The sequence below is a fragment of the Microcaecilia unicolor genome, chromosome 8 (genome assembly GCF_901765095.1).
Source record: "Microcaecilia unicolor chromosome 8, aMicUni1.1, whole genome shotgun sequence".
NCBI lineage: Eukaryota > Metazoa > Chordata > Amphibia > Gymnophiona > Siphonopidae > Microcaecilia > Microcaecilia unicolor.
In genome coordinates, this window is record NC_044038.1 from 172,364,005 (window position 1) to 172,391,443 (window position 27,439).

The window sequence follows — 27,439 nt, forward strand, 5'->3', positions numbered from 1 at the left end:
AGTCTATGATAGTGGAAATATGCAGGATACTGGGTTGTGCTTGTTCATCTAGAGAACGACATAGATGGTGGAGAACACCCAAGAGAAGTTGAAAGGAGCAGACACCCTTTTAAGGGTATCTAAAGTCTCTTGTACTCTGTTATCAAAAAGGGAGTGTCCACTACATGGAGCATCTGCTAGTTTCATTTGAATGTCTTCTCTGAGGCTGGGTGAACATAGCTACACCAGAGGTTTGGTGACAACTGCAGGAAGCTGATATTCTGGAAGACACATCAAAAACGTAACACACTGAGTGTATAAGATGGGCTCCACACTCATCTGCTAGAGCCAGTGATCGGACAGATAGGCTGGATAAGAAACCTTGCACCCTTGGAAAGGTGGTATGTATGCATTTATGTGTGTATATATATATAAAACCATGTAAATTTGATGAGTTGCACTTTGGGCAGATAGCATTGCACTTCAGAATACTTTCTTGCTTAAGTAGTCTAACTCTGGGAACTTTACCAAGTGATGCATTAGAAAATCCCATGCATTTTCTTGCCTTCTTTGCCAATTCAACTACTACCAATGAATGTGAAAGCTGGAGTTTACTGAATCCAGATGCCAGCTGAACTTCAAATTTAAAGACCTTTTTTTTTTTTTTTTTTTACAGATACAGGTTGAATGATTAGGAGGGGTTTGCCACTTTTGAAACTGTTGGCTCTCACAAGCACCATGAATGGGGATGGCTCATTTAAAACTCCAAAAGCTGCAGTCCAGAGATCTGCTTTCTGTTGTAAAGGGAAGGGAACTTCTCAATATGTGCTTGAAAAATTTCAGGCAACAGATATTCTCACAGGTTTATTAATTTCACACAGGAAAGGAGGTATCCAGTAAAATGAAGTCCAGATCTGGATAATCTTATAGATTACCTTGGGAATGCTCTGACTGAAGAGACAAATGCTGTAGGGAATAATTCCCTTGTGAATCAGAGTTTGAAGTAAATAGGAGAGAGAGAGAGACTATGTATGGATCTTGAGATGAACAAGTGCCTCTTCGCACAGGGCTAATCCCATCCATGGATGGACATGGTGTTACACTTGTTAAACATTTTGCAGAAATAAATGTGCCTGTTCTGGAAGAAGAAATGAAATAGAGGTTCATCAGCTCTTCTTCAAGATTAAGCAGTTATTTCTTTGTCCTGTGTATTTCAGTAAGATTAGTTTTTCTCAAATATTTAACACTATTATTGAAGTTGTATTAATAACCTTATGGAATTCTCTTCCAGTTAATGTCAGAGTGGAACTGAACTACTTAAGTTTTAGGAAAAAATTAAAACTTATCTTTTTTGTAAGTGCTATTAGTCTTCATGAAATTTTATTTATACTTTGTTCATTTTATTTGTAAATTGCAATGAACCCTTAATCAGGGGATATAGCGATTAATAAGAACAACATTTATACTGATAGTGGAGTGGAAACCATTACAGGCTGAACAGACATCTCCTGTGCCACAGTTCACTATCTCAATAGGCCAGCAAGTCAACTTCTTCATTGTGACAATTTTTATGATCTGTGCTGGTATGGACCATTGGCTTATCTGAAAACGAGGCCAATATATTATCTGCACTGCTGGGGTAAAATAAAGGTAAATACTTTTGTATGGCCAAGAATATTTTTGATGGATTAGCATGAGGAAGTGGTTAGGCAAATCCTAGCCCCCCCCCCCCCCCCCTTACGGCACTTCCTCTCCAGGCCACCTTAAACAGAGCTAAGACTAGGAAGTCTAGGCAGAATGGCAGGCCCAGATCAGGATAAACCTCCTGAGTAAGGGAAAGTTGGAGAGGACCTGGGAGTACCTGAAGGAAGATTGCAAGACCCTGGCAGTAATAGGTGAGGGGCTGCTAAGAAGAAGTTTGAAGCACTGCAGCCTGCAAACTAGAACAGAGAACCTTTTGAGTCTGAACTGGTAAGGCCAGTTAGGGGACTAGGCCTCTGATGTGTCTGCATTAAAACAGTACTTATGCTGAAACTGAACTGCCAACCTGAGAAGGAAGGCATGTTCAACATACACAGTAAGCCTAACTAAAAGAATAAAGGATTTGTTATGCTGTCTTTAAAATGTGTTTTGGTTTCGTATTTAAAGGCCCAAAGCCGCAACGCTTGATCACACTATCACAATCAGTGTATTACATGCCTGTGAAGGTCTCTGCTTTGGGGGTAACATCTACATTGAGGTATCTGTTCTTCTCCAGTGCTTTAAATAGAATCTTCAAAGTCACCTTGCTATCAGGTCTGTATGAGTATGCTGAAGACTACATTTTTGGCTTGGAAGTCTCAGAGGAAGCTCATACTACTTTGGAAGATCCTTGGTGCTGGTCCTTTGTGGCTGCATTCAGTCATCGTGCAGGGAGAGAGAACATACATCTACTCACGAGGATTTGCTAGAAAGAGCAGATGTCCCTCTTTTCCTCTTTCTTGGCAAGGCGTCTCTTCTCTGCCTCATGACGACTGTGGAGTCAGTTGAAGTGGTCCTTTTGGGCACACAGAGACATCCTGCCACAATGTTTGCAATCAGCCTGATTTTGTTCCAAATCCTGACAAATCTAGCATTTGGAATGAACGTTGAAGTTCTGGATTTTTCTCCCACACTGAGAGTAAGGCCAGGAGCTCAACTGCATCTGGGACATCTTCTGTTTCTTAATTTCTTCAAAAAAGAAAAAAAACTAATAAAAGAAATATAGATGATTAAAAAAAAACGTAAACAGGCAATCTTTGTTTTCACATCCATTCGGCCAAACAGAAAAAAACAAAACAGAGGGGGCCACTGAAAGCGGGAAGGCCCACGCATATTCCAAACTTTATGCTACTTCTGAGCTCTGGGAGAGCTGTTCCATCCTAGCACTGTCAGAAAATGGCACCCATTTGTGTTTCGGATTCAATCTTGCTGGTCTGTAAAATCTGAATATGTACAAAAAGATTATTAACAGGCGTAATAATCTGAAGTCCAGAATCAAATATCACTCCAAAATGATTTTTTTTAAACACACAGTGAGAAAACACTGAAGGCCACATATCTCCAGTTCATTCAAAAATTAGAAGAATGAGAATAATTACTACTTTAGAATTAACTCTATGTCTGATCTTCAAGGCCCTGAAAGGAAATGGCCCCGAGTACCTGAAGAATAGACTGATCCTTCACACACCACCAAGGACACTAAGGTCCTCCCAAGGACTTTCACTAACCACACCCTCTCTGAAAGACGTTACACAATGTAATACCTGCAAGCGAGCCTTTTCCGGAGTAGCCCCCACACTCTGGAATGCACGGCCTGAAAGGCTCCGCTTAACACAAAACTAGCTCTACTTCAGGAAGCAGGTGAAAGCTAGGCTCTTAAACCAGGCCTTTAATGGACTTGTTAGTCTCACTCACACACACAAGGAGTGACAGTAGGACATTATTATCTCAGCTAGGGCAGGAGTGGATAAACCTTAACCATCTCTCTGACCTCATGTGCAGCTTTCTTTAAATTAATCACCTTATTTTCTAACTCCTCTTACCTATCTATATGTTAACCATCTCTCTGACCTCATGTGCACCTTTCTTTAAATTAGTCCCCTTATTTTCTAACTCTTCTTATTCTCTTACCTATCCATATGCTACATTTTTGCTTTACCCTTCACTACAAATTATAATGTTCTAATATGTAGTGTGTTGACATTGTAAGTAGCGTACTTAGTATTTATTCATGGCACGCTTTGAAAAACAACATGTGTACTGTTCCTCTAAATTTAACAAAGTAACATACTGGGGTCGCTATGTTGATGACATATTTGTCCTATGGGAGGGCTCAATGAATGAATTTGAACTATTTGTTAGTGAGCTAAACCAATGTCATCCTTCAATTAAATTTGACCACAAGGTTCATCAACTCCAGATTAACTTTTTGGATATTTTGATTCAAAAGCAAGGACAGGTGATCCATACGGAAATTTATACAACACCTACAGACAGTAATTCACTATTGGCATTTGATAGTATGCATCCGAAGCAATTACCAGTGTGCCATTTTCACAATTTTTAAGGTATAGGAGAATATGTGATTCGTTTCAACTATATTGTGAAAAATCAGGAGATCTTAGGGAGAAATTTCTAGAGAGAGGGTATTCTGCGAAATTGGTTAAGCAGGCCCAAAAAGGAGCATGATTCAATGACAGAGACTGGCTGCTCAGTCCGAGGAGTAAGGCTCAGAAATCAAGAGTCAACTGTATTCTAAAATACACTAAACAATCAGAGAGGGTTGTATCTATAATTAAAAAGCATTGGAGGATACTGCAAACGCATGATGTGTTTAAAGAGCAAAGACTGATGGTATCGTATACTAGAAATACCAATCTACAAGACACACTATGTAGTTCGGATGTGTGGTCCAGGCGGGAGAATGGCAGAGGTTATCATAGGAAATGTGGCAGGTGTTGCATATGCCCTAATATCATTGAGGGGTCTCTGGCAAAATGGTCAACAAAGAATAGTAGTCAAGGGAAATTCAGACTGTGATTCCACAAACGTGATCTATGAATGCAGATGTCCTTGTAGTAAAATTTATAACGGCCATATATCTCAAAAATTTAAAACGAGAATAATTGAACATAAACACAGCATAATACATAAGAGAATGGAAGCGCCTATGGCACAACACTGCATGAATAAGGGACACACATTTGAGCAAATGAGTTTCATGGTGATAGACATGATACAAGAGGGTAAGGGGGGGGGGGGGGACATTAAAAAACAGCTTTGGGAAAAGGAGTAGAGATTAATTTTTCGATATAATACAATTGCACCACAAGGTATGAATAAAACATCGAATGGAAGGCATTTTATTAAGAGAGGATAGCTCTTTAAGTAAATGTGAGCTGGTGATTGGTTGGAAGCCCGGGAAGGCATCCATTTAAAAACTGCAGCCATCTTGGAGCAGGAAATCGTGCATGGATAATGTTTGTTTGAACCTTTCCTGCCTGAAACAGCAAAGAAGTTTGCGAAACGAGACATTCTTGTTGGAGGAGGAGAAGCAGAGAAGCAGTGAAGTAGTAAAGTAAATCCACAGAGGAGAATGAACATTGAAACGCACAAGCCGGTGTGAGCAGTCAATGTGAGCAGCTGATGAGGGTCAGCAATGGTGAAAATATAACGCAACGCAAAAACAGTATGCAGTATGTAGAGTCACAGAACATCGAATAAGATAAGTGCAGGGCTAGTTGTGGGCAAGTGAAAAGTCTAATGTTAGAACTCTCAAATTAGTGGTCAACTACTATATGGTAATAGAAAACTGCTATACAAGAGAAAGATAGTGGTTGACAGATTTCAATTGATTGAATACGAGAGTATTATTCTCACAGCATTGGTGTATTGGCATAAGGATGGAAAGTTTGATGGGCCAATGGTTTTTCTCTTATGAGAGTTTTTTTTACATTGGCCTATGAGCACTTTGTCCTATCAAGATTAAGAAACGAAAAAGGACCAGTGATAAGACTAGCTCCGGTTATAGCGTTGGCACTCTTATGAAAATATTGAGCAACCTTCATTTTATGGAGAATTGCCAAGCTTGGAAGCATTGAGGTCCATTTAAATAAATCAATAGATGTAAACACAAGCTGGGAGAAGAATACCCAAGTACCAACTGGTAGTAGTATTAAGAAACAGAATTTAAACCAGTGGTTCCCACAAATAAGAGAAGTAGTATACTATGCCATACTTTGTATTGTTTTTGAATATTTTTTACTGCTGTAATTGCCTATTGCTCATGTTTGATCTATTCTTATTGTACACCGCCTTGAGTGAATTCCTTCAAAAAGGCGGTAAATAAATCCTAATAAATAAATAAATGTGTTAGAAGGAAGAATCATGGACATTTTTCCTAAAACTACCACCCCATCAACTGGTGGTGACTAGTCCTAGTGCAAATGGTACAAACTGGGAATTTGTCATGTCCACTGCTGAAGAATACATTAGCTATAACAATATTTATTACATTGCTTTTGTCAGCTAAATGTCTTTATCACAAACACGAAACATTACATGTAACAGTCTGTTAATATGTGTTATATAGCTAAGTGATATGTTTTCAGAATTATATAATAAAATACTTTACTGGTTTTTTGACGCATGTTCCATTAAAAAAGCAAACTCTCTCATGAATCTGTAGCAAAGCTGATTCTTCTCTGGGGCCCCAGACATCATGGTAAGCCAGACCGGCTCCGAGATCCTTGGCATGGTATACAGATTGCAAACAGTTGTCCTAAATAATAAAAACACTCTAGATTATCAATGTGTAGCATCTAAATCCAGAAATACAAGTGTTACAGGGTGTTGATCATCAGGGGTGTGTTACACCTGTTCTGGAGGGCTGTAAACATGTCTTTTCAGACCAAAAGATATGCAAATCAACTAATTTTAGATTAAAAGCATTTATATTTCACAATTTGCCTATAAACCAAATCTGTCTACAATACTGTAAAACTATTTGTGTACACTACTACTACTATTTAACATTTCTAGAGCGCTACTAGGGTTACGCAGCGCTGTACAGAGCAACAAAGAAGGACAGTCCCTGCTCAAAGGAGCTTACAATCTAAAGGACGAAATGTCAAGTTGGGGTGGTCTAGATTTCCTGAGTAGAGGTATAGTGGTTAGGTGCCGAAGGCGACATTGAAGAGGTGGGCTTTGAGCAAGGATTTGAAGATGGGCAGGGAGGGGGCCTGGTGTATGGGCTCAGGGAGTTTATTCCACGCATGGGGTGAGGCGAGGCAGAAAGGGAAAAAAAAGTTTCATAAAATTCTTTCTATACCATAGAAGACAGCACAAGACGAGTGTCTAAATTTTACTGAGTAGTACATTGTATATTGTTCACTTTATTCCTGGCACATAACAAGTATCAATCAAACCACTGCCTCATTTTATTTATAGGAAAAGAAGGAGTTATTAAAAATCCATAGTTTTTGTTCTGGTAACAGAATACATCAGGGGTAAAATACAAGTTAAAAAAAAACCTTCTGGGCATATATACTACCATAAATTCAAAGGAAATATTCTTTATGGAATTGTACATCTAATTTAACTTCCAAAAACATAGGACACGACTAAGCTCATTTTCAAAGCATTTAGCCTTACAAAGTTCCATAAGTCTAAGTGCTTTGAAAATACGCCTCATTTAAGTCATTCTTTCAGTCCTTTTACTTTGGCAGGGTCATTCTGTCAGAGTCCCTAGCAGGGACTCTAGAGGTTTGAATACTAGATTAGAACAAGTTAAGAATGAGAATTGCTCAAGGTATCCTAGTTCTTGTCTTGTTCTAGACTAGTATTCAAGCCTCAAGAGAACAACACTGAAGTAACAGGAAACAAGTCCAGAGATGAGACAGAAATGTTCAAACTTTTCCTGAACTGCTTCTGCAGGGCCAATCAGGAAACAAAAACTAAGCAAACCAGAAATACAAGGCACAGCTAGGAATGGGTTGGGTATAACAGACTGAAGCTGTCTCCTGATCCAATGTAATAGATTCAAGAGTCATTTGTGCTTGATAACAATTAACACTGGGGGGGAAAACTGAAATGTAATGACTATGGAAAGAAACCTGACTTTTTTTCAGGGGGTGGGTGGTTCTGTTCTTTTGGGTTACACTGAAATTTAGCTGAGTTCTATTAGCTTATTTATTTAGGTGACTAATTAGGGGCTCATTTTCAAAGCACTTAGACTTACAAAGTTTCATAGGTTACTATGTAACTTTGTAAGTCTAAGTACTTTGAAAATATGCTTCCACGGGGCCTTTTTACTAAGCTGCTATAAAATTTGCATTTACCGCAGCTTAATGCAGGAATTTACTGTGGGCTAATGGAACTTAACATAGTAACTACTAGGGGGGGGGGGGCCTTCCTAGGATCTCTCTTCACATTCCGCATTAAAGGTTTCATTAGCATGCAGTACTTTGTTTGGAGTTAATGTGGAAGTAGAACACATCCATATCAGAGTGGCCTAGTGGTTAGAGCACCGGTCTTGCAATCCAGAGGTGGCCAGTTCAAATCCCACTGCTGCTCCTTGTGATCTTGGGCAAGTCACTTAACCCTCCATTGCCTCAGGTAAAACTTAAATTGTGAGCCCTCCTGGGACAGAGAAATATCCAGAGTACCTGAATGTAACCCACTTTGAGCTACTACTCAAAAAGGTGTGAGCAAAATCTAAATAAATAAATAAACTGGCACTGCCATATTAACTGGGCATTAGTGGGTTACAGTGCAGTATCTGCAGTGTGTTAATCCCAAAACACCTTTCAAGCCCACTCTCTGCCCATGCCCCACCCTCTACCACAAAAAGCCCAATTTGTGGTCTAACTGCTAAATTATCGCAAATCCCCTTACTGTGCCCAAGCAGTTCCTGCACAGTTAACCATGCATTAAGTGCTTTGTGGGCCACTAAACCTGTTACAGCATTACATATTCTGATCTCAGTATTTTAATCCAGTTAACTTGGACAGACAGGAGATAACACATTTTAAACAATAAATTATTTAGAGAGAAAATATTATACATTGAAATGCATACCATATTAAAATCTGCTTTTATTATTATTGCATTTAGCTAGCTATAAACATTGAAATGTAACTTAAGTTTCAAATCTGGTTTACAACTCAGAACAACACTGAAAACTGACTGAAGAGAGAGAAACCTTTTTGCAGCTGTCTAGCTCATCAGAAAAAAAAAAGGACAAAATAAAGGGCACATTTATAATATTTTAATGCTAAACCAAGATCTTAAATGCTTGTTTGTACCGAAAAGATAGACTGGGTCTTATGACACATTATTTACTATTCTGGTAACCCTGGCTGAATCTGTAACTGATAGTGTTTCCTCTGAGAGAGATCATGTTCCATTGGCTGCTTGCCAGCAGGCATGTGACTGCAGTAAAGGGAACCCTCAATACCACACATGCCAGTAATCATGGGGCACGAACCAAGGGCAACAGATTAACCACTTAGCAGCACTCTGAACACTACCACTCCCTGTAAAGTGCTCTTCAGCAAATTAACTATGCTTCATTATTTCAGACAATTTTTTTTAACTAGCAACCAGCCTCTAAATGTTGCATGTTTTGAATAAGGTTTTTACAAATACTTCCTGTCTTTCAGCCAGCAGTACTAAAGAAAAGCTTTTAGCACACAAATTATTATTCATAAATGGTATCAGACTGACAGCAAAGGTGGGAGTGGGGAGAGAGTTGCCAAGGCTGGTTTATTTGGCTACCACCAAACAAGAAGTGTTCATGCTTTATCTGCTCTGTGCAGGGGAGGCAGAATTAGGTCCATGCAAACTCCCATGCCTTGCTTCTTTCTTTAATGCTGTCTTTATAGTAGAACGACAGGAGGAAGGTGCTGTTTGCATCACAGTAGCTGCAAAGGGGTAGGAACCCTATCTGTGAGAATTCTCCTAGTTTCCTTCCTTAGGTTAGTATAAAATGTTTACATTGAGGGAACTAACAGCTACCTCAGTGTAACACATCCAGTAGTTTGGTACTGAAGGTAAGAGCCCAGAGGTAGCCAACTGGCCGTGAGTCTATTAATAAAGTCAAAATATACTGAACATAATGTGAGGGCAAGATGTCTTGGCCTTAAAGTGACAATGCTCTAACACAAAAGCTTTATACATAAAGGATATTACTGGGACCAGCAAAGCATACCTTTAAGATGTCCTTTGTACACAGCATCTAAGCGACTTGCAATGAAACTAAACCTGAAGTGATGTATTCTTGAAAATAAAAAATTGAATTTTACAAAACAAGTGCATCCTTAAACTATGAGTTAAGCTAGACTGAACCTTCAGAACAATCTTATATAATAATTTCTCAATCTATGTCCCTGGATGGATGGCTGGGTTCGTAACCATATGCAAATGAGCTACGGGGCGCCGACCTCTGGAAGGTGCCACAAGCCATGCTTACCACTGCTGGGAGAGATCCTCACCTTCCCACAACAGCTCTCCTTTCCTTCCTGCTGCCCTGCCTTTAAAACTTTTATTTTACCTGAAGTCGCAGCGGCGGCAGTGAGAGCGGCAGGTTTGGCTCGCCTCCAGCCTTCCCCTTCCCTCTCAGTGTCCCGCCCTCCTCTGACGTAATTTCATCTTTCCGCAACGGCGGGACACTGAGAGGGAAGGGAAGGCTGGAGGCAAGCTGAGCCAAGGCTGCCGCCACTGCGACTTCAGGTAAAATAAAAGTTTTAAAGGCAGGGCGGCAGGAAGGAAAGGAGGGCTGTTGTGGGGAAAGAGGGCAGGCAGGTGAGGGCTGGGGTTGAACTGGAACTCAGGTGTTTTAAAGGGGGGCAGGTGGGGGCTGGGGCGAGTCACTGAATGGCGATTAGATGATAGCCTTGCTAGGGCCCTTTTCATTTTTCACAAAATGGGCTTTTTTGCTTGTTTACACATAAACAGAACAAAATGAATTATTTGTTACCTACTTATGTTCCAGCAAAGTTGATGATTATGCTTCCAAAGTTGCAGCCAAAACAATATTTGTCTGAGAAAGACTAAAATGTATAAGCATCGCTATTTTTTGGGTGGAAGCCGAACACACCATGTCCAAAATCATCATTAATCATTACTTCTCACCTTATGGGACAAAGCCAGACCTAAAGATGATTGCCTCTGCAATTAGGACAACATAACCACAGGAACCAGTGCGCTACGCTCTTAAGTGCCATCGCATTAAGCTACCTTAGCCGCCTGCCCTAATCTGGCCAAATAAAAAATTTATCCACCTTAAACGTTCACAAAACTCTAAAATAAAAACAGGCCATGTAGGCACCGCATATGCTGCTTCCATGCTCCTGACTCAGTACCTTATAAACTGCCTATTCACTGTAACATGCCATACACTGTCACCACACTCACCCCATTAATCTTGCTTAAAGAGATTCATTTTACTCTTTGTATTTAACTGAACTTTAAGTAAAACAATATTCCACCATATCAGTGTCCAGATATGCAGGTTACATGAAACTGGAGTGGAGGAGTGGCCTAGTGGTTAGAGTGGTGGACTTTGGTACTGGGGTTCGATTCCCACTGCAGGCACAGGCAGCTCCTTGTGACTCTGGGCAAGTCACTTAACCCTCCACTGCCCCAGGTACAAATAAGTACCCAAGCCGCATTGAGCCTGCCATGAGTGAGAAAGCGCAGGGTACAAATAAATTAAAAAAAAAATCCTTTAAAAAAATAATTATGCAGTCATGGGCTTTAATTGATCTGTAATCTTCTCCCTCTAGGTCCCTTTGCATTCATCCCATACATGTTTGAATTCTGCCATAGTTTTGGCTCCTCTGGCCTCCGCTGATTAATTGTTGCTGGTGTCCACCAACCTCTCTGTAAAGAAGTACTTTTCTTATTTTCCTTTCATGCTTCAATTCCTTCAGTTTTATATGGTGGCCTCTTTTCCGCCGAGCTCTTCAATTCATGGAAAACACTACCTTTTGATGCTTTGTTGAATCGTATGAGATATCCGAACATTTCTATCATCTGTCTATTCTGGTGGTCCTCTTATCTTTGATCATGTACTTTTATAAATATGGTCTCCAGAAGTGAATGAGACAGGTTCTCACCAAACACCTCTAGATAGGTATTATAAATTACTTTCAATTAGTGAGCTCTCTCACAAATTGAAAGCAAATAGAATGTTAGGTTTTATTAGGAAAGGAATGGAAAACAAATATGAGGACGTTATAATGCCTTTGTATCGCTCCATGGCGCGACCACATCTTGAATATTGTGTTCAATTCTGGTCGCCGCATCTCAAAAAAGATATAGTGGAATTAGAAAAGGTACAGAGAAGGGCGACGAAAACAATAAAGGGGATGGGACGACTTCCCTATGAGGAAAGGCTGAAGCGGCAAGGGCTCTTCAGCTTGGAGAAAAGACGGCTGAGGGGAGATATGATAGAGGTCTATAAAATAACTAGTGGAGTGGAATGGGTAGACGTGAATCGTTTGCTTACTCTTTCCAAAAATACTAGGACTAGGGGGCATGCGATGAAGCTACAAAGTAGTAAATTTAAAACGAATCGGAGAAACTTTTTCTTCACGCAACGTATAATTAAACTCTGGAATTCGTTGCCAGAGAATGTAGTAAAGGCGGTAAGCTTAGTGGGGTTTAAAAAAGGTTTGGATAAGCCTAAAGGAAAAGTCCATAGACCATTATTAAAATGACTTGGGGAAAATCCACTGCTTATTTCTAAAATAAGCAGTATAAAATGTATTGAACTTTTTTGGATCTTGCCAGACATCTGTGACCTGGATTGGCCATTGTTGGAAATAGGATGCTGGGCTTGATGGACCTTGGTCTGTCCCAGTGTGGCAATACTTATGTACGCCTGCACAGAGTGGCAGTTACAACCCTAAAATCAAAACTGGAGGGGGTAACCCTACACAGAACAGCAGGTACAACCCTAGCAACCTTTCTAGTCAGACTTTATTCACCATCCTTTACTATATTATGCACCCAAACCATTAACTCTCTCACTGCTTTATTACACTGATGGACTACCATGAGCTCTCAGAGGTGACCCTCCCTCCCTCTCCCCCCCCCCCCGCCCCCGCCGAGTGAAAGCACGACCTGTCCTCTGGCAGCCCCTTGCCTTCCTCCGTGCCGGCTGTAATTTAAAAATTCTTACCTCGGGGTCTGGCGTCTACAGTGAAGGCGTGCGGCGCTTCAGACTGCCTTCCCAAGTGTCTCAGCTCTGCCTCTGGTCCCGCCCTAATTTCCTGTTTCCGGAAGGGCGGGACCAGAGGCAGAGCTGAGACACATGGGAAGGCAGTCTGAAGGCCTTCACTGTAGACGAAGAATTTTTAAATTACAGCCGGCACACGCAGGAAGGCGAGGGGCTGCCGGAGGACAGGTCGTGCTTGCACTCGGAGGGGACAGAGAGAGAGGGAGGGAGGCGTGGAGGTCTGGAACTCAGAGGAGATGGGGGGCGTGGAACTGAGGGGAGAGAGGGGGTCCTGGAACTCGAAGGGGAGGGGTGCCTAGAACTCGAAGGGGAGGGGTGCCTAGAACTCGAAGGGGAGGGAGGGAGGTGGGGGCATGAAACTCGGAGGGGAGGGGGGCTGGAACTCAGAGGAGAGAGACAGAGGGAGGTAGGGAGGGGGGCGTGGAACCTTGCTAGCACCCATTTCATTTCTTTCGGAAACGGGCCTCTTTTACTAGTATGTAAATAAAAGAAACTCATGGATTTAAAAAGTTTATTTCTGGATATAAACCATTTCAAAACATACCTTTAAACAAATCTTAGATTTCAGATGTATTACACTATTTTCTTTCCACTGAAAATCTTAATATATTTGATTCCATTAGCATACTTTATTATGCTTGCCAACAGGCAGCAGGAAACACCCTTGGGTTGCCATAATGGACACTGCACTGATAAACATTCTTCTTATTCTGTTCTTTCCAACTGTGTTCAGTTTGCTACTGTGGGAGAGTACTGTAAGTATACACATCGCACTGAAAAGAGGAAATGCATCCAGGCTGTTTCTGAGCACAGTATTGCAAATTCACAGCTTTTACTTCAGCAGGAAAAAAAAAAAAGGTGTGCCCTTGTGACTTTTCTGCTACGTGCATCTGCATGTTTATCGAAACTTCAGTCACATGATACTGCACCAAGGAGATATATTGTAGGACAAAGCCAGATTTCTTTTATTTTTTTCTCTTCTCAACGAAGTGAGCCAAGTTCTTTGCCTCCAAATACAGTACTGACTGTCTCAATTCATTAGCCATTTAAACGCCAAGGTCTTCACATACTGCAACTATGCAAAGCTGTTCTAACATTAGATATAGGCTGGCACGATACAGGGTGGGGGTGGATTAGGCTAAATTTATTTCCTTGTAAATACCCATACCAAGGTCCCAAAACATTCTTGAAAACATTAAAATGATAGGTTTTCTTAATTTATGTCAGGGGCCTATTAAGCTGTATTTGAGGTTAATGTAGTACTTTTGCTGATATCACAAACTAATTTACATATTAATAACTAATGTAGAACAGGACAAAATGGGTGAAAACTAGGCAGGGAATATGCAGAGATAGTTACTGTGTCTTAACTATTAGCATGACAATTCATTCTCTCAACCCTCCAACCCCTGCCTCCTTTTCTTCCTTTTCTGAAATCACTGAAGAGGAAACTACACATCTTCTTTCCTCCTCCAAACTTACTACCTGTTCCTCTGATCCTATTCCCACCCATCTACTTAACACTATCTCTCCTACTGTCATCCCATTTATCTGTCATATCCTCAATCTTTCACTGTCCACTGTGACTGTTCCTGATGCCTTCAAACATGCCGTAGTCACACCACTCCTTAAAAAACCTTCATTGGACCCTACCTGTGCTTCCAACTATCGCCCCATCTCCCTCCTCCCTTTCCTATCCAAGATACTTGAACGTGCTGTTCACCGCCGTTGCCTTGACTTTCTTTCATCTCAAGCTATCCTTGATCCACTTCAATCTGGCTTTCGCCCCCTGTTCAACTGAAACAATGCTTGCTAAAGTCTCCAATGATCTGTTCCTAGCCAGATCCAAAGGTCTCTATTCTATCCTCATCCTTCTCGATCTATCTGCTGCTTTTGACACTGTTGATCACAGCCTACTCCTTGATACGCTGTCCTCACTTGGATTTCAGGGCTCTGTTCTTTCCTGATTTTCTTCTTATCTCTCCCAGCGTTCCTTTAGTGTATACTCTAGTAGATCCTCTTCTACTTCTATCCCACTGTAGGTTGGTGTACCTCAGGGATCTGTCCTGGGACCTCTTCTCTTCTCCATCTATACTTCTTCCCTTGGTACTCTGATCTCATCCCATGGTTTTCAGTATCATCTTTACGCTGATGACTCCCAGATCTACCTCGCCAAACCAGAAACCTCAGCCGAAATCCAGGCCAAAGTATCAGCCTGCCTGTCTGACATTGCTGCCTGGATGTCTCAGTGCCATCTGAAACTAAACATGACCAAGACTGAGCTTCTTAAACCAACCTCTCCTCCTCCCCCATTCTCTATTTCTGTGGATAACACTCTCATCCTTCCTGTCTCATCAGCTCGTAACCTTGGGGTCATCTTCGACTCCTCCCTTTCCTTCTCTGCACATATTCAGCAGACTGCTAAAACCTGTCATTTCTTTCTCTGTAATATCAGCAAAATTCGCCCTTTCCTTTCTGAGCACACTACCAGAACCCTCATCCACGCTCTTATCACCTCTCGCTTAGACTATTGCAACTTGCTTCTCACAGGTCTCCCACTTAGCCATCTCTCTCCTCTTCAATCTGTTCAAAATTCTGCTGCACGACTAATATTCCGCCAGGGTCGTTACGCTCATATTAGCCCTCTCCTCAAGTCACTTCACTGGCTTCCTATCCGTTTCCACATACAGTTCAAACTCCTCTTATTGACCTATAAGTGCATTCACTCTGCAGCTCCTCTCTCCCTACATTCCTCCCAGGGAACTCCGTTCACTGGGTAAATCTCTCTTATCTGCACCCTTCTCCTCCACTGCTAACTCCAGACTCCATTCCTTTTATCTTGCTGCACCATATGCCTGGAAAAGACTTCCTGAGCCGGTACGTCAAGCTCCATCTCTGACCGTCTTCAAATCTAAGCTAAAAGCCCACCTTTTCGATGCTGCTTTTAACTCCTAACCTTTGTTCACTTGTTCAGAACCCTTATTTTATCATCCTCGCTTTAATATTCCCTTAGCTCTTGTTTGTCCTGTTTGTCTGTCCTAATTTGATTGCAAGCTCTGTCGAGCAGGGACTGTCTCTTCATGTTCAAGTGTACAGCGCTGCGTACGTCTAGTAGCGCTATAGAAATGATAAGTAGTAGTAGTAGTAATAGATAGCATGCAGTAGGGAAATTGTCTCTGCACTGACCGTATGGAAAGATGGGAAAATCCAACTGGTAATGCAGATTGGCAGTTACTGTGTGGCAGTTTTGGTAATTTGGGCAATTTTTGCACAGTAACTACAAATCCTTAATGCACTGTAGTAAATAGGCTCCTCAATACATTATGATACATAGTCGAGTTTTTCTTTGCATAAAACCAGAATTGAACATATCATATTATGGCTAAAACTTTAAAAAACTGGAAGTCCAGTTCTAAGTTTAGGAACCCCACAAAGCTACCTATGTGCTCAATAATATTCATCAAGGATCAAATTAGCAGCAAATTACATGCATTCTTAAGGACTTTCCATTACATAAAGCATTACATGCTTTAGCTTTTTTTTGTAATTTAATAAATGCAGAACAAGCAGTGTGCTCAAATAACTAAGATGTTTCTCATTACATAAGCAAGACAACTTTGGCTGGCTATTCACTAACTCTACCTAGTTCTCTAAGGCCCAGATGATCAAAAGCCCTGCGCTGTTCCAAACAGCGCCCTAAAAATAGCGCCGGGACAGCGCAGGGCTTTTCTGCATCGATGATCAAAGATAATGCATGCAAATCTAAGCAGCGCTATTATCTTTGATTATCATGTTTAAAGTGCGGGAGAATTGTGCCGAGCATGCGCTCAGCACAATCCTCCCGCACTTGTTTGACAGGTCTGGGCTGTCAAACGCCCAAACCTGTCAAACAGCATGCCGAACAACTAGGCCACCGCCGCGCAAACCGTCTCCCACCCTCCCGCCCAGCGAGGGGAGGGGGGGGCTGGAGGTCCGGTGGGTCTCCAGCATCCCCACCCCCCCGAACCCAATCCTTAAGTGGCCGCCTCCCGAAAAACGCTGTCCTACCCTCCCACCAACCGACTGGGGGGGGGGGGGGGGCTGGAGGATCGGTGGGGGTCTCCAGCCCCCGAAACCCCCAGAAATCGTTGATTGGCCGCCTCCGGCCAAAGGATCTCCCACTGTGATCCATCGACGGGGGAGGGGGGGCTGGAGGTCCGGTGGACCTCCAGCCCACCCCAAATCCTCCCCCCAGCGTTGTCCTTAGATTCCCTGGTGGTCCGTGGTGTGCTGTGGTGTCGTGACACCCCCCCTCCCGGCCCCCCTACCTTTTGTTGGAGAAGGTACGCAGCCTGCCTGCCTCCCTCCTCTTCCAGTCAGTCTACGCCCAAAATGGCGGCGCCCAGCACCGCCCACTGCAACCTGGGATGCACTGGGCGGGGCTACAGACCATGTGGGCGTCGACTGACTGCAAGAGGAGGGAGGCAGGCAGGCTGCGTCCCTCCTCCAACAAAAGGTAGGGGGGCCGGGAGGGGGGGTGTCACGACACCACAGCACACCAAGGACCACCAGGGAATCTAAGGACAACGCTGGGGGGAGGATTTGGGGTGGGCTGGAGGTCCACCGGACCTCCAGCCCCCCCTCCCCCGTCGATGGATCACAGTGGGAGATCCTTTGGCCGGAGGCGGCCAATCAACGATTTCTGGGGGTTTCGGGAGCTGGAGACCCACCGATCCTCCAGCCCCCCCCCCCCCCCCCCCCGTCGGTGGGTGGGAGGGTAGGATAGCGTTTTTCGGAAGGCGACGTGGGTTCGGGGGTGCTGGAGACCCACCGGATCTCCAGCCCTCTGTGAACATGGGGGGGGGGGACCGGAGGTCCTCCGGACCTCCAGCCCCCCGTTCGCGTTTGCCTTGGGGGGGAAGGGGGGCCTCACCATTCCTCCCCAATGATCCGCAAAATCTAACGCCAGCTCGGAGCTGGCGTTGATTTTGCTGCGGCCAGCGACCCAATCTTTGGCGCGCTGGTCGCTGATCATTGGGGATGAATGCTTTAAGCGCCAATTAGCATGCATTTGCAAGCTAATTGCGCTAGAAGCCCTGTTTAGCATGCATTTGCATGCTACTTGCGCTGAGAGCCCTCAAGTGCGCTGTTTCAGGCACTCGAGGGCTCTGATCATGGGTCGGCTGCAAACTCTGGCGCTAGTATGGCGTTAACAGCCTCTAGCGCCAGAGTTTGCTTTTGATCATGAGGGCCTAAGAGAAGCAGATTCCACCAAAGCAAAGTCCACTAGGTAAGAGTCACTAGAAGGTAATTAAACAGTTCCTGGCATGTACTGGCTACAAAGGACTAATGTTTTGGCAATCTTTGCAGAAATTCTGCTTTACCACTGAATTTCTCTGCTCATCATCCAATTTACATACATAAAGAAACTATCAGAGAAGATAAAGAGGCATGTGACACCTTTATAGACTAACAAATTTATTAAGGCATTAGCTTTTGAGGACCAGAGTCCATGTTGTTAGTTAGATGTGCTCACTTCCTGACTATACCACAAGCTTCTGATAAAGCAGACGGTCCTTGAAAGCTCATGCCTCAATAAACTGGTTATTCTGTAGTAGTGCCACCTGCCTATTTTGTTATACTAAACTCTCTCAGCTACACCTTTGAAAAAGTTTTTGTCACACACTTGAAACACTAGTCAATTGGGATTCAACAAAATATAAAATGAAATTAGTATACACATAAGAGCTCACTGCAATAAACTGGTTATTCTGTAAAGTGCCACCTGTCTCTTTCATTTTTATTATACTAAACTCAAACAGCTAGCCTAGTGGTTAGTGCAGCAGACTTTGATCCAGGAGAACTGGATTCAATCCCCACTGCAGCTCCTTGTGATTCTGGACAAGTCACTTAACCCTCTATTGCCCCAGGTTCAAATAAGTACCTGTATATACTATGTAAACCACTTTGAATGTAGTTGCAGAGGAGTGTGGTAGCCGTGTTAGTCCACTCTTAAGGTTATCAATAGAAATCAAACAAAATAAAACATGGAAAAATAAAACATGACGAAGAAGGGCAACCTTTGAAAGCTAATCAAGAAATGTATTAAGTTATGTCCAATAAAAAAGGTATCTTATTTTCTTTTCCATGTTTTATTTTGTTTGATTTCTATTGATAATGTAGTTGCAAAAACCATAGAAAGATGGTATATCAAGTCCCATTTCCCTTTCCTTATTTAAGATTCTACGTGGAATGTTGCTAGTGGAGGAGTAGCCTCGTGGTTAGTGCAGAGGGCACTGATCCTGCCAACCTGGGTTCAATTCCCACTACAGCTCCTTGTGACCTTGAGCAAGTCACTTAACCCTCCATTGTCCCAGGTACAAATAAGTACCTGTATATACTATGTAAACCGCGTTGAATATAGTTGCAAAAAGCAAAGAAAGGCGGTATATCAAGTCACACTTGAAACACTAGTCAACTGAGATTCATTTAAACAAAATACAAAATGAAAACAGTATATATAAGAGCTCACCGGAATTCATTCAGAGCATCTACAATTCTGTTATAGGCCAGACTCCGCTGACTGGCATCAACTGATCTCCGGCTTATTTTCATGGCCTTGAAAACAAGAAGCAGCAGGGTCCTCATTTCAAGAGTGCAACATGTACAAACAATGGACAATCACTAACTAAGGCATCTAATCTTACAAATCAGGTTATTCTCAAAGAAACTGGCAAAATATAGACCAAAGCTGAGCTACAACGTGAATGCATAGGTGTAATATCGTGTCATGAAGCCTTTCATAACTTCTGTAGCTTCTTCATTTATAATGCTTGTGATTAACTACTAATGCTGTATAACTATGAAATAAACAGATACCCAAAGTCATTTTGCAATCTTATATATTCTACAATTCATTCCCTCCTCCACCAGGAAAATATCTACTAGCAGGTATTTTGTTATATTTCACGGCTTTTATGAATATGAAGTTCCAGAAACACACATCACACCTTAAAATGTTACTGTGCTTCTCATGCAACTTTTTAGCACCCCCCCCAATCCCAAAAACTCCTAGAAAGTACATATGGATGGCTGATCCTTTTATTCAAGGCAACTATAAAAGTAATTAGAATGTTATATACCTGTTCTATTGCACTTTTCAGTTTGTTCATGTGACTTTCAAAGATTGGAAAATGTGAAAAAAAGAATTCATGAAATTTGCCATTTTCATCTTCATCCTTTGAGAGTGAGAAGATCACACCAATTGCAATTTTCTTTTTCCTAACAATTCCTGGACTGGCACCGCAGCTGTCATCAGACAAATTAAAGCTTTCCTCTACAGACCTTTGAAAAGAGTTAAAAGGAGTCAATTGCTCAAAGCTGCCAATCTTGACATCTTTATCAAAAAGAACACAGAATATACATATTACAAAAAATATTCAGGCTCATTTTACAGGCCTGTGAAAATTTCATCCATTGTTAGGGCAAAAATCTAGCACCTGTATGGAACCATCACCAGAAGATGTAGGACAAAATATTTTCTGCACTCATCTGTCAACTAGTTTCACAAAGAGTAAATTCCCACCACCTTTTTACTGTACAAATCCTTGCAAGGTTGAGCAGTACTATCAAGTTTTAAATAAAGATAACACATGCACCAATATGGTAACGCAACATGTATGTTCAGCCAATATCACCTGCTGAGTTTGATTTGATACAAATCATGATAATGACAGGCGGGTAATTCTTAAAAACTAGTCGAGTATGTATTGTTAACCCAATAAAAAGGTATTGCCTACAACTTCTCATTTTCCTAAAGGCTGACAACTGGATTATAACAAATTCTTATGAAAAGCAACCAATACAGTTCATTTGGTCATTAATGTGTTTCAGTAAGTGTGGCATAGAAAGGGCTACTATCTGAAAACAATTTGTAAATGGCAAACACTCTAAATTTACAAATTTTGGCTCTTTGTACAAAAATATTCAAATATTCAAGCCCTGTCAGTTAGAATTTTTGAATTTGGTAATATTCCCAGCTCACCATCGAGGAAAAACTCCATTCTCCAGGCTGGTGGTCTGACTGCGACGTACTCGCCGTTGGTAACTACTGGCACAGCTGCTGGTAAGTGATGAACTTGGGGAGGGAAAGGGAGTTATAAGGAGGCTACTCAGGGATGCTGTTAGGAAGAAAGAAACAGAAGTCTCTTAATAATACATCAACAAAGAGTGAAATAAACCCAGAAAATGCAAACCCCTTCCACAGCAGACCTAATGTGCTGATTTTTCAACTAATACAAAATCCAGGCAAACCGCTAAGACAAGTTCAAGAAGACTGTTTAAAAATCTATTTTAATTTCAATCACATAACTTAAATTGGAGAGCCCACTAAACCTAAATAACAAAGCTTCTTCTCAAACTATGTGGACAAAATGAAAAGTCCTCGAGACAGAAGGAGGAAAATGTTCTCAAATACACTGTTCACTTGAATTTGTGAGAATATTTTCATATATTTTAATCTGATTAAAATACACAATTTGGATTTGAATCTAGTATTACAATGAATATTGCAAAGCTTTATCTTTTCAAATATACATTTTCCAATACTTTGATTCATGTCTAACATATATACCAAGAATTCAAGGACACTGCTGAACATTAACAGATATATATATATATATATATATAAAGTGCAAAGTAACAGCAAAGATGCTCCTCTAAAGAAGATTCTCTGTGGAAAGCAAGACAAAATCAGACACTAATGTGTCATCTAACAATGCCAGCCATCACTACCTCATGACCTCTAAGCTCTGCAATAGACAACTCCCTGGGAAGGTACTAAAGGCTGCCATATTTTTATTTAGCTTTAGGATTCTAAGGGCAACTCTGACAGGTATACTGAGGTAAACTGATTATTAATTGAAAAACCCTCCTGGTTGTTCAAATGCGTTGGCTCTTTGAAGACATTGTTTATACAGTAATGAGATGTAAAAGATGTGGATGGATGATCATGTAGCAGTTCTAAATGTTTCTTCAATGGACAACAAAAGGAAATGGGAAACCAATGTTGTCACAGCTCTGCTTAAAGTGCTCTCTCATCATCATTCAATTGCAACGGGCTATGCAGTCTGCTAACCAGTTTGATAAAGTTCTTCTAGCTATTGTAGTTCCTAATCTGTTTGGTTCAAAGCTAATGGAGTGGAATGACAATAAGGAAAAAAAATTCTTTCCATTAGTCCCCACAGATCAATCCAGAGACAAATGAGTTATAGCTGCCTACCAGCAGGTGGAGATAGAGAGAACACCAGATCTCGGCTATACAGGACTCTGTGCAGCAGATCCCCATTCAGTATGAGGGACACCAAGCACGAAAACCGTCAGGGTAGTCCTCCCAACGGAACGAAGGGAAATAGACCAGCTGATTCAAATGGAAACCATTTTAGGGAGAAAGGAGGGCACCGTCCAAAGTGTGACACCCACCTCCGTATGGAGCCAAGTGTTCCGACACAAAAGCGCTGCAACTTTTTTTTTTTTACTAAAGAGCAAAGAGGCAGGAGATTTAGAGTCCCAGCAGGAGAGCTCAACAGAAAAGGCAACAGGAAGGGGACCTAGCACCACTGTGTGTACCCTATAGCCCACCAGGCATCCTCAACCCCACAAACCATAGGCTCAGGGAAGAGCAGGAGCCAGTACCAATACAGAGCCGCACAGCAGATGTCAGTCTACCTGCTAAGTAGAGAGAATACTGAAAAGGGAGCAGCCGCAAAGGGTCCTATCTGGGGTTCTCTCCATTGCCACCTACTGGTAGGTGGACATAACCCATTCGTCTCTGAATTGATCTGTGGGACACCATGGAATGGCTGTGTTCTATTCATATAATAAGCCAAAACTCTTTTAAAATCTATTGTATGCCGGGCCTATCCACCTTTATGTGCCCAAGGCTTTTGAGATGAAAGCAGGAAGCACTATATTGATGAGAAAATTAGATACCACTTTTGATAAAAACTTACTACAAGTTTGAAGGACGCCACCTATTGTAAACAACTACAAATATGCTGAAGAGACCAGGGCTTGACATTCACTTACTCTTCAGACTTATGCTGATGCCAATAAGAAGAGCGTTTTCAACCTTATGAACTTCAGCTCTGCTTGTTACAGGAATGTATCAAGTTAGAATTGTATGCTGTATATGACATGCCCCCTGGTGGCATCACCCCACCCACTGTGCCACAGCCAAGAAGAGAAGACATTTAATGGGGAGAAATTTTGGCACCCTGCCTCCCTTGTGCCTGCACCACTCGCACAGCCTCGGCTTGTTCCACAGGTTCAAAGCATAGTTTCACAAGCTGAACTAGAACCACCTTGGGTTCCACAGAACTGGCAGTTTCTTGACTGGAAGTTTCATATGCCTTCCTGAACCTGGACTGTGAAGGAAGTGATGCATCACTAAACATGTGTATGGTACGCTACTATCATAAGAAGATGCAGCTTTATTGAGGAGGAACTTGTACCAGATAACAAAAAGGTGAAAAATACTGAAACAGGGTACAAGACAAAAATATGGGTCAAGCAGCACCTCTTCCACTTGAAGTCATCCAATTTCCTAATCAACAGCTTTCTAGGAGTAATTAGAATATCACATTTTTGAGAAAGATGGAGAGATAGATAGAAACATAGAAAAATGTAGGCAGATAAAGACCACATGGCCTATCCAGTCTGCCCATCCATGCCACCTATTCTATCACTCTCAGAGATCCTTGTCCCAAGCTCTCTTGAATTCAGATACTGTTTTCATCTCCTCCACTTCCACCAGGAGGCCATTCCATGAATTCACCACCTTTCTATGAAGCATTTACTCAGGCTACTTCTGAGTTTATCCCCTTTCACCTTCATCCTATGCCCCCTCGTTCCAGAGCTTCCTTTCAATTGAAAGAGACTCGCCTCCTATGCATTTATGCTGCATAGGTATTTAAATGTCTCTAATATCTTCTCTTTCCCGCCTTTCTTTCAAAGTATACATATTGTCTACTGAGCATTCTCTTCAGCATTATGTAGACAAATACAAGTGAACAAACCACATCTGAGTGATAGCACAGATGAAAATAGACAAACTCTGGAGGTAGCAGCTATGCGAAAAGTCCTGCACATGCTCAGAAAAACCTGCCAATTTGCTTTCCTGAAAGCGTTATCCATGTCAGCACCATCAGATGTTGTCACTCACTTGTGTGGCTGATTCATCCTGCTTGTCGACAGAAAACGTCTATTACAGAAAACACTCTTGAAGTCAACTAGTATAGTATTCTTGTAAACAAAATGTTTTGCTAGATGAACTATAGCTACATAACTCTAAAAATACATTTTTCTCTATGTGTAATTTAATATATTTGGCATTAAGATCTGTTATGCTGTCTGACATACTATATTCACCCTGAATCTAAGCTGTTTACACCACAGATTTTTTAAGATGCCACAAAATAAAACAGGCACACATACATTTAAAGCAAATTATATAGCTACAGAGGCCATATTTCTATTATAAGTTCTCAGTAAGACTTTATAATAGAAAATCCTCCTTTTCAAAAATATTTCAAATATGAAACACAAAGTCTCCATTATAATACATTCAAATAACTTTGTTTCAGGAAAATATTATTTGGATTCCTGCTATTATGACTTGGTGCAACAATGACTGTCACACTCTGTTAGATAAATTACCTTTGTATTTATTTATTTATTTTTTTTATTACAAAGCCACAGGCTAAGAACAAGCAACCCGCAGAATGCTACAAACTATCAGAGCAGCTGCAATGAAATCTATAGAATCACTTGGGAGATATAAAACTGGCCTTACCTGATCTTGCTATGCCACTGTCTCTGTCGTCATTCAGTCCTCTACCAGGCATGTCCATTGGGTTACTGTGAACTGCAACGTATACATCCATTATCAACTTTATATTAAAAAAAGCATTATTTAGGGCTTTTGTAAGCCTAAAATATTCATGCTAATCTTATTTACTTTGTATTTGAAAAGCACTGCACAAGTCCATCACCAAACAAACAGTTGCTAGATAGCTGAACAAACATTTAAATCAATCTAGGATCTTCTAAACCATTACTTTTGACTGTTATTTGCTCAAAACCAACACATTTATTCTTTGATTATAAGAAACAGTGGCCTAATTTAGATATTTTGCATAAATAGGCCATAAAGTTTTCCATTTTCCAAACTATACAATACATATGGGGGGTAGGGAAGTTACCACTGCAACATGCATGCAGAAACAGTGTGCAAATGAACTACAGAAGTGCAATTGGTGTACATGCAGCAATCACTACGGTATTTAAAAAAAAGAAGAGGAGAAGAGATTAACATTAAAATGTATTTTGTTTGTTCAGCTGAGCCTTGAAAGGCCCAGATTAGCAGCCATTCCTCAGTAGAAATTAGATGTTCCAAAGCATTTCATTTTGATTTAATTAAAACGTATAGACCATCTTTTCCGAATCGACAACTCAGCCATGAAAATAAACAGTTGTATCATAAGACTAATAGCAGCTCCTTATGGTTGGTACTGTACACAAGCTCATTCTTAATTTTCTAAATTATAGGTTGAAAAACGCCAGATGTTTTAAAATTTCATCTGTGGTCTGAGCTTTTACAGAAAGAAGAATTTTCAATTGTATTAAACCTCATTAGAAACATTTTAGAATATTGTTGGATTTGTACGATGAGAACACATACAAAATGTCCCAAACAGTAACATATCAGACACTGGTAACATTTTTCCCCATAAATATTGAAGCAATATTTCTTATTTCCATAGCTGAGTTCAACTATAATTTTTTATACTGACTAAAGCTACCCACACAGCACATGGCAAACCTGCAAAGAAAGAGGTGCTCCGGTTCAGGCGGAGCGGACCTTGCTCAGAGAATGCCCGCCTAGGGCTGCAAAGCTGTGAGAGACCTACATAGCAAAACGTAAACACATATGAAAGAATGAAATTAATAAAGCAAAACAAAGTCCTGGGAGTGGAGAAATAAGGGTAGCCTAGGAGCAGACCAAAGATACAGAGAGAAGGTTATTGTTTTGTTTCTTGGGTTTTTTTGTTTGTTTTTTTTAATAATTAAAGCAGCAGTACAGCAGGACCAAATAGCATTTTCAGTTAGGACACACTTTCTGAATGGTGTAAGATAGAATATGCCACCCCAAGAAATGTTGGAATACCACAATTCAGCATTTTATGGTTTTACCCTTTGAAAACATCATATTCCAGAATAGTTTGGCATCAAGGAACAGAAAAGCCAAAATTAATACTAGAATTTTAAGTGTTTTCCTTTCTAATACAAAAAATGGTGAAACGGAGATTATTATTTAAGACTGACATGCTTTATTTAAACTAAGTTATTTTCCCTCCAAAATTAAGTAGCATTAAAGAATACAATTCATAGGACTGGCATTCAGTTTTTCTGAAAATGTTTATTTTGGCAAAGTAGTACCACTGCTTTAAAAAGGTTTAAAAACAAGCTGCCATAGCCCCAACACAGTCCAGGTTAAAGATCAGAAATAATCATCCATTACGAAGGTCAAGCAATTCTTAAAGGCATATATAAGAAGCACAACTCAAAGCAGCAGCACTGGTCAGATACTTCCAAGCTCTATTGCTTTCTCTTATATTTATTCTACAAAATTTTTTTTTTTTATCTTTCACCCTTTTTGGAATAAAAGTGGTCTACCTCTAGTCTTATGTCCTTTTCCTATTCCACTCCTTGTTGTCTGTCCTGTATTTATGTTTTATAAACACCAATGTGATATCTGCATGGGGGTTCTGAAACAGTACAGTATCATTCCTACCAGGAGTGGGAAAACTTCTGCATATGTGCTTGCATGGACAATTAAATTCTGTTTCCTAGTGCCAGCTACCATTCCCAAATTGAGATGCCACGATGACCTGCAAGGATCCCGTTCAGCAGCCACCACTCTGGGCCACGGTAGCCTCTACACCAGCCCCATAGAAAGAAGGAACCACTGCTTTGTGCTGAACAAATTGAGAGGTGAAGGTAAATGGGTTGAGGGGTGGTTTGGAAGAAAATTGGCAAAGCAAACAAAAGCAAACAGAAGGGGGAAAAAAGGCAAACTCCCCCAATACACTGAGTATATAAAAGAACAAAACAAGCAAAGAGGAAAGTAATTAGAACATCCTCCCTACTACACCCTCACCCCACAAAAATAAACATTAAAGTAAGTTAGACAGGAAAATAACCTACTGGCAACTAAAACATTTGGTCGGTGTCCACAATTTCTAAAAATGTTCTACTCCTAGTTCCAGTTATTTACATTCATAATAGTAGGAAAGCAGAAGCTTGCAAAAATTGTTTCATATTAACACACATATCAAAACGTGAGGATTTAGGGGCCCTTTTGCAATGCTGCAGTAGAGCTACCGTGACGCTGTCGCACACCAATCCGGCACTTCCGCTGGCCTTCCGTCCCCAGTGCACACTATTTCTGGAATGATAGGATTTTTTTTTTTAACCACCGAGTTAGTACAGGAGCCCTTACTGCCTCTTAAACAGGTAGCAGTAAGGACTCCCTCCAGATATGGCTGAACTGTAAGCGTGAACTTACTGCACAGCCATTAAAAGGAGCCTCAGCACGAAGCAAATCCACGCACCGATGCTACCGCAGGGCCCTTTTTACCATAGCATGGCAAAAGGGGC

The 27,439-nt window shown here is 41.2% G+C and overlaps 1 protein-coding gene across 4 annotated transcripts in view; it reads right to left on the reverse strand.

Moving 5' to 3' along the window:
• Nucleotides 1-27,439, reverse strand: part of FNIP1 (folliculin interacting protein 1) — a 148,733-nt gene that overhangs the window by 27,279 nt on the left and 94,015 nt on the right. For 3 of the 4 annotated variants that reach the window (XM_030212712.1, XM_030212711.1, XM_030212713.1), the window contains exons 7-12: nt 25,602-25,685; nt 24,573-24,644; nt 20,766-20,901; nt 19,864-20,065; nt 19,254-19,339; nt 6,134-6,280 (exon numbers count right to left, since the gene is read on the reverse strand). In XM_030212712.1, coding sequence (XP_030068572.1) covers nt 6,134-6,280; nt 19,254-19,339; nt 19,864-20,065; nt 20,766-20,901; nt 24,573-24,644; nt 25,602-25,685 — 727 coding nt within the window. The remainder of the gene's footprint in view (nt 1-6,133; nt 6,281-19,253; nt 19,340-19,863; nt 20,066-20,765; nt 20,902-24,572; nt 24,645-25,601; nt 25,686-27,439) is intronic. The other variant, XM_030212714.1, reaches the window with a different exon arrangement.